General features: G+C 37.3%; 1 protein-coding gene across 3 annotated transcripts in view; it reads right to left on the bottom strand.

Moving 5' to 3' along the window:
- Positions 1–12,022, bottom strand: part of TBC1D8 (TBC1 domain family member 8) — a 50,883-nt gene that overhangs the window by 24,600 nt on the left and 14,261 nt on the right. For all 3 annotated transcript variants that reach the window (XM_064502520.1, XM_064502509.1, XM_064502527.1), the window contains exons 3-5: positions 8,381–8,499; positions 5,788–6,016; positions 1,878–2,118 (exon numbers count right to left, since the gene is read on the bottom strand). In XM_064502520.1, the coding sequence (XP_064358590.1) occupies positions 1,878–2,118; positions 5,788–6,016; positions 8,381–8,499 (589 nt within the window). The remainder of the gene's footprint in view (positions 1–1,877; positions 2,119–5,787; positions 6,017–8,380; positions 8,500–12,022) is intronic.

The raw sequence follows: 12,022 nt of genomic DNA on the forward strand, positions 1-12,022 counted from the left end.
AAGTTCAACCCCCCCCAAATACATTAGCATTAGAAACCAGTTTATCTACTATTCAGACTACAGTCTTGCTTCATCATGTTACATCAAAATGGTTACTGAAGTGTGACAAAGGGCACCAGAAATTGCAACTTCTCCAGACACTACCCAATTTACCCAGAGGAAATGCAGTTTCAGCATCTTCCAGGTTTTCCTTTCTGCCATCTCAAGTTACAGCACAGCAGCTTGGTGAGAGAACACCTTGCCCAGGAATCCACTAGCAAATACATTTTTATGCCCTCCTCCTCCTCATTCCCTCCCCTCTCGTCCCTCCGTTTTTTAAGTTGGAAGGAAGGGGAGGAGAAAAAGAAACATTTGAATAAATGTGTGGGGTGATTTCTATTGCTTGTTAACATACATACTACTTCTCAAAAGTGCCACCAGGTACTTTCAGGTTCATTCCCCAAGAACCTCCATATTATGGCATATCATTAAGGTTATATTTCTCTCAGTTACTGTAATTTTAGGACTTACTGTAGTTTTTCTTTCAGTTAATACCTTTTATTCAAAGACTCTTTTGGGAAGAGAAAACAATGAGTTAAAAATCAGTAGCTTCTGAAAATATCTCCCCCCAAAATTTTTTGTCACACCTCCTCCAGCTTTACTTTCCTTGCTTCGAGGATATAATTTTTTAGTCTGAAAGCAGGAGGGTGGTGGAACAGTAAAGAATGAAAAGCACAGAAGGAGGCTTGGAAGCAATCTATTACTCAGTCAAAACATATGTCCTACATTTCTTAGGCCAAAAGCCCACAATATTAGCCACATGCAGTTACACACACATTTTAAAAATCAATTATAGCCATTGTGTTTAAAGGAATCTTGGCTTTGAAAACAAGCCTATAAAAAGTTTGTGGCTGATCACTACTGTATCAATCTAACAAACATCTCAAAATGAATTTCTTGATGAGGTCACAGATGAAATCCTGGTCTCAATGATTTCACTGATTTCACTTAATGTGGGTATAAAACTACAGGGAAAGTAAATTTTATTTTGTTTTTTAAATCTCTTATGAAACCTTGCAGAACTGTTTAGCTGAGACATATATCCACTACTAGTAGAAAAAAAATACACCCCTGAAACAATAAAATGGGTATGGGACATCTGTCTGTTTTTTGGGAAACGATACCCTGGAAGTAACAACTGGCTAATTCTCTTTGTACCTCTGGCAGAAGGACAGGAAGGAAAAAACAGGAAACAATATGATTTAGAAGTGGATAAGGGCTCCACTCGCATTTAGTTGGAAAAAAAGTATTTTCAACTCACACTGATGCCCTAGGCAAATTCCAATTTTGGCTATTACACTCTGCCCACCTAAAATTCCTCTCTATAGTTTCACTTCCCCTTTCAAATAACAGCAAATAAAACAAAGTTCTGTGTTGTGCTACTGTCAGAGAATAGTTATCAATTTCTCCCTAAGAATCAAATGCATTTCTGCAGTGGGAAAGGAATGCATAGATGCATTTCAGAAAGGCATTGGCTAGAACTGACAACAGCATATAAATCTGTTACCACAGTCTGTGTGGGTTTTTTGTTTTTGTTTGTTTTGATTTCTATAGCTGCTTGTTCAGTTGGCTACAGTGATCATACTAGTAGGGAATTACACATATTGAATATGATCAAAAGTAATGATTCTACAGGAGTGACAGCAGTAGAAGAACCTATGTATAGCTGAAATTATAAGCAAAAGAATGCCAGTGTGTGTCTTGTAGGCAAGATACGGGGCGGGGGGGGGGAGCGCATGTGCGCGCAAGCCTTTGAATTTTACCCTGCTAATAAAGCAAACCAAGAATCCTATTATTTTACCTCAGTGCATACAAAGAAGAACAATTTAGCTTTTTACCTCTTCGTAATCTGAGTAGGATCCTGTAGGCCTGGATCCAATTCAAAGATCTCATTATCTAGTAGTCTTCGGAGCGTTACATCTGCCAGTTGCTCCATTATCCTGAATGCCTCAGCAATATTGAGGAACGTGGAGAAATCACGTTCTTTGTTTGGAGTGGTGACGCGGACAGTATCAGTCATGAAGACATTGGAGGTTCTTTCCAATTTCTGGACCTCAACCCAAGGAATGATAAGTTTTACTGCCATTGGAGAAAAGGAAACATGCGTTAGGAATTATGTTTAAATTTTTTCAGATTTGGGAATACGCAAGTGCAGAATGAAATGTAAAGACCAGAAGAGATTAAACAGTCATTTTTAGAGACAAGCAAGAAAAAAAATGAAATGCCTGTTCTTGCCCCCTCAAATTTTTTTGCCTGCAAATTTTTTCCTGTTTTCATAAAAAAATGTTAGATTGGGGAGCTCCATCTCTGTAGAACAGCTCCGAAAGCTTTGTTCATAATTTCTTTACAAGATGTTTCTGCAGCCTTCTTAATTACTACCAGAAGAAATGTCTTTTGAAGAGCAAGAAGAAAATAGGGGAAGTAAACTTATAGGCAGGTGGAAAATGTATTCCAATTACATGTATAGTATTTTAACTTTTAAAATAAAGGTTACTCCCATAGAAAAAGAAGCTTTTGCACACAGACATTTTTCAAAAGTTTAAGTAATACTGTGACTAGAACATCAAAGAAAACTACCTAGGCATGGGGATCTTCCCATTTTGGTTACCCTTTACTTGAAAGGTACAATGACAGATTTTGACATAAACATTAGTGTAAGCAACAAGACTGAATACATTTAGAGAAAAAGTATAGGCCAGTGGTCTCTATAGTAAAACACACTGCTGAATCATATAAATAGAAACAGAAGAAAGAATCAGCTTATTTTAGATAACCATTGAAGGATGTACTTGCTTCTTGTAAGAATCTTTGGCTAGAAGTTAGGCTAAAAAGGACTTTAAAATTGAACAGATTTCTACTTAACAACTGCTGGAACCTGCCCAGGAATCTCTGTGCCAACAACCAAAGACTATGTCCCGTAACATCCCCAGCTTGTCTCATGATGCCACTAAGTAATAAAAAAGCAGTAATAACAAACATTGTTATACGTGTGACGCTTATCCGTGATCATTAATTACAGGAGTAGCTACCCTTGGCAAGTTTTCTATATTACATGAACCACAACTGTCAAGATTACTTACAGATTAAATTTTTTCTTAAATAAAGTACAGCTGCGTCAACACACAAACCATGGTGAACGGTCATAAAATAGTCTATACCAGCACAGGCAAGGGAACAAAGACTAAAAAACAGTGCTGTAGCAATAACATTACTGTTCAAACAGATCAGAATCATACAGGTTCTACAATGTTTGCATAGAGACAGCACAGCAGACTGTAATAGGCCAAAACTTTTAATGAAAGGTTCAAAGTCTGCAATGTTTTAGAGAAATTGTATTTAAGAACGTAAAGAAAACCTGGCACTTCCTTTCAAGAAATCTGACGTTCCAACCCTTAAAATTCTGCAAATACTTAGAAGTTAGATAAAAGGAGACTTATCTTGAAGAAAATTCAATAAACCATAAGATAATTTTATGAGAAACTGAAAACAGATTCTAGGATTGCATTCCAGATCATTTCAACATAAAATAAAACAGAGAAAAGGCTTGCCAGAAGCAGAAGACTTAATACTTTGCCTATAAAAGATATTTCAGTGTACTATTTGGGGGAACTTTTATACTTAAAACACGTAAAAGAATTAATTTTATTGCAACTCATATATTGGTTTTCTCCCAGCACGGTAGTGAAGAATGCAATAATTGTAATTTATAAGCATTATTTTCTACATCAATTTAAACAATGTTACTTTGTGATTACTACCTGAAAAAAGGATAATGAATCCCTTGTTCTACCTCTGATCAGCACCAAGTTCTTAACTGTTAACAACCAGCTATAGTAAATCTGGATTATTCAATATAACTCAAGTGGTTCATAAATGTGACAAAAACTAGCCTTGAAACTGTAGCAAACATATTTATCAGAAACGGGGAGGTAGGAAGCATTTCAAGATACAATGTTTCCCACTGAGCAAGAGAAGTCTTGTTTAACCAAAAAACGAACAAAAAAAATTTTTATTGCTCATTTCGAGACAAATGCCCAGGAACATGAAGGCAGTAAAACTGATTGTAACACTGAATGAAGAGTTTACTCTCCTTCTTCAAAATGAAAAGTCACAAACATGTAGCTGTTTGGGGGAGGGGGTGGGTGCCTTTTCGTAATGAATTATTATTAAAGAGAAATTATTTCTTCTTAAGTAATACAGTGTGATGTTGTTCTTCCAGTATCATTTAACAATCTAAGGTACTGCATAAACAAAATGTCTGGAACAGTATGAAGGATTTTTCTCCTCTCTTTCCTCTCTCACTCTTTATCCTTCATTAATAAGCATCATTTTTGCTTTGTGTGCTTTGGCAGACTGGTTATCTGAGATTTAATGAGTGAAAGTCTGCAATGACAGCAAGAAGAAATAATTCACAAAAGACATTACTTAATACTACACAGAAAATAAGGAAATTAAATAAGGATTCAGATATCTAGTATGCATCAAAAAATCCACTATATTCTTTCAAATCAGATTCAACTTTTGTATTTATAATGAGTAACAAACATACTGGTATTTTAAATCTAACTACCCACTTCTTGCAGATATGACAAAATAATTGGCCTGAAATAAAATAATAAGAAAAGGATCTCCAGCTCTAGGTATGCCCTTGTATGTTTTAAATCTTAGCAATTAACAATTACTATCTTACTTATTTTTACAGTAATGTTCTTCAGCTTTAAATCTACATTTTCATTTGACTAGCCATCCCAATTCTAAATCTGGCCAGTAAATAGTAACGTTTTCCTAATTGTTATAACTGGCAATTCTTTTTAGGTTTATTTTATTATCCTTGCTGAAGATACAGCAGAATATACAGGACTCACAAAAATATCAGTTCAAGCACACTCTTATGAAGCAGAGGACTGCTACACACTTTAAACAGCTACATTTGTTTTTACCTTCCAATATTTATTCCTGACGAGCTTTTCATAATCAAACCAGATCATAATCAACTCTTCCTCTGCAGCAGAAAATCATGACCAAAGTCTTACAATTAACTTCCTAAAGTATACACTTAGATTTTTAGTCACCATCACACACAAATTTGCCACTTTGTGAAGATCTTAAAATCATGGGACATACTTGTTCCAACTTTCCTGTACTGTTGTTCTGAAATGTGTAGAAAAGAAAATTGTCCCTTTTCACTTGAAAATACTGAATTTTCACACCACTGTTTAGAGAGCAAGATACAGCTTTGTTTCCTGTTCTATTTTCAAACACATAGCTAAACTCGCACATTTCTGGTAGCACGCTTTCTTAGTCAACTATAGCACTTCCTTTACTATCTTGCTGTCTATTCCTGCTCTACCAGCAGCTGTGTTAAAAGCAGCTATTATTGTGCTTCCATGTATGTGGGAGGGACTGTTCCTTAGTGACCATTTTCAGCACTAAAACTATCTATTTAAGAATCTGTAGGAGGTCTCTCACATTTTAAATCTGCTTAACATTAAAAGAAAGAGACCTAAATAGCAACTGTATCTACATATGCTTATATATTCATTTTTATTATGTTCATATTTTATTTTTAATCTGGTAAAGGATGAAGTGAAAAACAAATTAAACAAAATATTTCATCCAAACAGAAAAAAACTCAGAAGAGAGACTTCAGAGCAGAATTACATTTTTCATAAAAAAGAATAACTGTTTTGCATTTAGTTATATTTACATCTCTGCATAGCATTAGATTTCTTACTTATTTACACTTACATTCTTTGCCCAGGAAGAAGGAATAAAAACAGAGATGATTGATACTCAAATACAGCCAGCCCTGCCGTGGAACTTTTCCTTTCCAACAACAGCAGGAATAATAGGTGATCAACTTTTCTGCTTCAGGAAAATTAAATCTGGATTCAAATTTCACTAGGGCTTCTCGGAACTTTTCAGGATCTTCCTCCTGCTCAGCTAGTTTACTGCTGGTTTCCTCTGCAATCAGTGCCTGATTCAAAAACAGGATAACATATTATGATAAGTCTGCAGTATTCGCATTCAGACAAGTTACTACAAGCTACCCATTCAAATTTTAAGAAAACACAGCTCTTTCTTAAAAGGAAATTGAAGTTGATTTGCAAGTTTCACAAATGAATAAATTTCTACAGTGTTTGTATCTCTCATACATTACCTATACTTTCACACCAAGACTCCTTGTCTATCTCCCCCCACTCCACAATGAGTCTGGCAGAAACATATTGAGAGTTTCATTGCTGCTTGTAATTCCTGTTATTTGGCAAAAGTACAGTAATAACTTTGTATACTGATCAATACTATTTTCCTACAACAAAGCAACACAATCAAACACACCAGTAACTTGCAACATGCCTTAAACCATTACAAATACAACTTAAGAACATCTACATGGAAATAATGACACGTTGAGAATTTTAATAGCAGTATTACTAGAAAGAAGTTAAACACACATTGCACCATTCTGATAAGTAACTTGCATATTACAGCACCTGACATCATTTGCATTTACCAAGCAATCCCAATATGCCAAAAGTCTGCAGCAGAGGCCAGAGTGTCCAAAATCTGGCCTTTAGTATTAAGTAATGAAACCTGAAGAATTTTAAATACTCCGCTGTACTAGGTAATTCTCTGCCACAGTTATCAAGCCATGCAGTGCACTCAGACATCTGTTCTGTACTAAGAATCCCTGTACTACTAACAGAAGCAGAAGTCAGTGAAGCTTTTCAGCAAAGTGCAGGGCACTGGAGTCAAGTTTTCATCCTACTTTCCTAAAGAAACAAGATTTATGCAATGCTGTTTCGTCTCTCCTCCCCTTCTTCCCCAACCCCAGAACCCACTGAGATCATAACAGCAGGGCTGAAATTAGCCAAGAACATTATGTTCCCACAAGCTTTCCAAAACAAAGAAGTGGGTAGAGAAAAGCATCTTACTAAAACTCTTACCAAGGAAAAAGCTGCAGTAGGACCTGACTTACAGCCACCAGCAGACCTGCACAGGTGACAGCCATTGCCAAACTTCTGTGGGAGCATGTATTTTATTAGAAGCAGTGTACCAGAAGCCAGGCTTTATAAGTTCAACTGGATGTGACATTATTCCTTTAAATTTGCTTTTCAGTCACCAAATTCCCCTAACTTTAGAATTCCACCTTCAGCCTTTTAGAGGCACGCTTATTAGTACAGCAATGCGGATACCCGGCAGCTTCACTGCAGTCCAGCGACCAAGATTCATACACTCTTCAAAGCCAACAGCAATTTCCACGCTGAATCCTCATGAGTGGAGCCCAAGAAGACAAGCAGCACCCTCGCTGCAGGGTCCAAGCACCCTGGGTACTGCCCAGCCTGCCAGGCCAAGGCTGATTCCCTGCAAGGGGCCTGCTCTCCCTGCACAGAGGCGATTACATCATCATCAATATGAATGTTTTGCTAGTAGATTCAGTCACTTGGGCTATTACCTACTGAAATCTCCAAGCCTGATCAAGTGGGATGACAGTACTGAAAAAGGATGCTTGGACAGAACTGGCCAGTAGAAATTGATGGGATAAAGCTGGAAAAAACATGGGAGATGAGAGGAGAAATGTAGTAAGGAGGAAAGCTGAGATAAATGAAGGGAAAGTGTTTAACAACGTTTTGGAGAGGAGAAGGAATTAAAAGATGCTTAAGGAAGCCCAGCTATACACCACAACCTCTTACAGGAAAAAGAACAGGAAGTGATGAAGATGAAATTAGATTTGATATCAGGCAGCTTCCATGGAGATGCAAGTGGACATACAAGAATGCAGGCCACAGCAGATTCAAACATCACAGAGAAAAACCTATCAACACTCTAACCACAGCACAGAAGTGGCCATAGAGCTGCTCTTCTTTTGACTGAACACACATGATGGAACATGTTTTTCTCCACCCTACAGAAGGTATTGCTGCTTAGCATGGAGCATGCAGCCAGCACCATCATGCCAATGGCGACACTTGGCCCAAGGAAGATTTAGGAATCCTTGCTCTATAAGAAGCCGCTAGCTGTGTAGTCTTGTATGAAAACACAGGAGTACAAATATCTCCCAACTTCTTACAAGACTGGATGACAATAAATTAGCGAGACCATGGATATGCAGAAGTGTGGAAATAAAGACGTGAACAAGAAAAGTAGGCACATTTTGTGATAAATATAATTGCATTCAGGATGAACGCAGTAGTTAGGTCAGTGTATTTTACCAAAAAAAGAAAAAGAAAGTTTACATGGGCAAAAACAAATCTGAATGACAATAACTTCATGACATTATTTCTAACAAATCCCATGTGAGTGGGCAGGGAAGGGTGAAACCAAGACAAAGTTTCCTTACCTTTACTTTCCCTTTGACAAAACTAACAATATCTTCTTTATTGTCAAAAACAGACAAAGTATGGAGCAAGTTTTGCTCCAGCCATTCCCAGTGCTGGTTTATCTCCTCTACAGTGGCACCTAAAAAGCAAAATTAATATATTGAAATTCATGCTATAAAATTAAATTGAAAGGAAGAAGAAAAAGCAATAAAATACATTTCATAAATTCATTATGAGATACTGAACTTTCAAACTCAAAATTCTCAGTAGCAAACAGGTCAAAAAAGTCTAATATGTAACAGTATAGTTACAGGAAAAAACAAAAACCTTATTGTTGTAAAGAATTAGTTTTAGTGCTTTTCATTTTTAGTATCTTCACAAAAATTCTCAGCCAGCAAATGCTACATTAAAAGTCAAAGCAGGAAAAAAAAACAGCAAAACTTATCAATCTGTTAAAATACAGCTCATTTTGACATGACACTCCTTAAGCAGCCAGCATAAACCTTGGCCTTATTCCCAAAATTCCCTGTTTCTTTCTCCCTTCCGTTGTATGCACATGCGTATGTATACACACATGCCTTGCACAGGTTTTGAGAGGAAGTTACATAGTCATAATTTGTACCTTATTTGAAAAGTTTTCTGTAGTAATTAAAGCACCTAAAAATAAAGGAGTTCAGTTCAACAACACTTGTAAGATCTACAGGAGTGTGTTTGTACAGTTTCGGGGGACAAATACAGTGAATAGAAAAATCTTAGAAAAATGGTGGGATTTAAGGGTTTTGTCCCCCCCTTCTTTTTAAAAAAAGGTAATATGTTCACACTAACTCCAGAAATAACATTTCGGTCACTTGCTTGTGTTGGCTGTTACTGCTTAAAACTGACCTATAGCTGCATCTCATTATAACACAAGGACAGAAAAATCAGTGCAAAAGAGGCAAAATACAGGAACATCAGGAGAAAATCTGGCTGCTCTAGCTCTTACTAGTCAGTGAATAAATACTATCAGTAAAAACATAAAGGCAGCAAAAAGGTGCTTTTTCTAGTACCTAGCTAGTGGAAAAGGGGAGAGTAGTAGTGTGGCATGAAACATAAAAAGCACAGAGGAGTATAATAATAAGATGAATCTCAAATAGAAGACCCATTATCTCAAATTCTGATTTGTGCGTATCTCAGAGAGACAGCATTTTGCCTCACAATAACAGATGATAAATTTAGCTTAAGATTTTCCACCTTCCTCTGCTCTGTTTCCCATAAGGAATGCCAACTGGCAGGGAAATTTTCCAAGCTTTAACTTCCTTGACAGGAAGATCTGGTGATGGAACTTCATAAGTATCATCAATCAAGGTTAAATAAATAAAAATTTAAAAAAATCAAGAAAGAAGAGACACTTAAACAGCCTTTACATAAAGAAAACAAATTATATTAATTGTTAAGAACACCAGAAACACAGTCATTTTATGCTGAAATGGCTGTGCAAAAGCAAATGCTGAGTTGAATTTTTACATCTAAGCAGCCTAAAAGATATCAACTGCATGGGAGAGCTGGTGGGCTGTCTCTTGTGAAATAAGGCATGAGCAGGGAGTCTTTCACAGCAGCATCCACATTGTTCTTACTGCTCTAAGCCTTGGCTCAAGTAGTAGTTATCTTTTATTGAAACTATTGCAGTCTTTCCTGCCTGCCTTTAGGTATCCCCACAGATTCTGCTTAAATACTCAAAGATCGTTCTCTCCTTTATTTGACAGGCCAGCCCAACAAATTTTTGGTCCCTTCTTTATTTCTAATTCACATTTCATGGCTAATACTGATACCACGCATGCCTTGTCAGTCTCTTTCTTACTTCTCTTCCTGTGCTCTTCACAGCATTTTGTTTTATTTCACCTTTTGTCTATTTTCTATGTGACTGTGCCAAATGTATATTCATCTAACCATCATCTAACTCCTCTTATGCTCTTCTTTAAACCTTCTTATTGAATAATTGCCATGCCCTCCCTCTCTCAAATGGTTATCACTTCACCTGATTGTTACTTATGTTTCTATTTTGGCTACAAGCCGTCTGAAAAGAAAGTCATAAGTGAATCTACACCATGGCTGAGGTTAGGGATTTTTTCCCCTTTTTGGTGTAACACAGTTAACCATCTGGATGAAAACAGCTCTGCCAGAACAGCTGTGCTGGGTATGGATCAGATTTCCTAGCAGCCCTCAGAGATTTGAAAAAGACTGTAATACAGATATGACCTTTACGCATAAATTACCATTTAAGCCTACAGCTCCTAGAACAGAGAACTGTCAACATGCAATTGAAAAATGTCATTTTAATTAAATTTCTAACAACACAATGGCTATCCCTAATGAAGTTATATCAGGAGACTGCTAAGAGTTCCTGGAACTGCTCTTGTCTTTACTGTGTAGCAGGAACCATCCTCAATTTGTTTGACAGACTGCTCCTTAAAAATCCAGTAACAAAACTCTAACATCACACTTGCGTGAGCTTCTTCAGCACCTCACTAAGAGATGGCAAGTTTGAGAAGCGCATAATGGGGCTCCCATGCAGCAGGCACTCCAGCATGGCTACAGCACACCCTAGCCCTGTGTGGGGAGCACGTCAGCGCAGAGCAGCCTTTGCCAGCCCATCCCAAACAACTCAACCAGAAACATGTGGGAAAGAGGATGTAAGGACAGCTGTAGCATGGTGGGGAAAGAAGAGTAATTTGCAGGCCTTCAGCTTCCTAAGAAAAGCATCAAGTCATGCTGTTGTTCTGTCTGCTCTTGCCAAAGCCAATACTTCCCTGGACACTCAAGTCACGATTTCACGACAAAAGTACTATTCAAAACCAACTTCTGCTACTGTGTTTCTTAATTTCTACCCAGTTCCTGCAACAACAAATGTGTTTTACCTATACAGTATACAAAACAGAACCCTCTGCTTTCCATTCCGTTACTATAAATCTCATTTTCTTGGGGCTGTGTATTCGTTTAGAAGGAGAAAAGAGTACATTTTAGAAAACTTTAAACATAATTTTATCTCAGCAAAATCCTGAATCATTCCAACTAGGCAAGTTTTTGATTTATATTTCCTTTAATAAGGAGAACTCTGCTGCCATTGTGCAGTAAGAGTGTGGATAGGGCATGGATCAGCCCAGAAAGGAATATTACATATGCTTAAATGACCAATAAACCCATGACAGCAACACTGAACTCACATTTCCAGTAAAAGCTAACTGTCCTCAGAGGGGTATAACGGCATGGAGCTCTTGAATTCTTAAATTTCTCAGTGAGGTGGCATTAAAAGAAAAGGGGGGGATGGGAAGGGGACATAAAGCACAGGGCAACTGAGAAAACAAGAAAACCCACCCACAACAAAAAATAACACAGGTGGGCTTTACACAATCTTCTTCACACACATCTGTCAATGCACAGCAGTTTTGATTTGCAACCCTTCACTTCAGTATGGTCCCTTCAAAACAGAGCTCTTTTGCAGATACACAGAAACTTCCCCTAGGCAGCCCTTTCTCAGTGTAGAACATTTCCTTAAGGGACACAGGGAAGAATTACAGTATTAATGGGTGAAATACAAACTGATCTCAGCTGGGACCACTGAAGAGATGTTGAACAAGCTTGTAAGAATGTAAAGGAGGAGTGTGCTTTCATTTAAAGGACTACCA

Source organism: Dromaius novaehollandiae, chromosome 1 (assembly GCF_036370855.1).
Source record: "Dromaius novaehollandiae isolate bDroNov1 chromosome 1, bDroNov1.hap1, whole genome shotgun sequence".
Lineage (NCBI taxonomy): Eukaryota > Metazoa > Chordata > Aves > Casuariiformes > Dromaiidae > Dromaius > Dromaius novaehollandiae.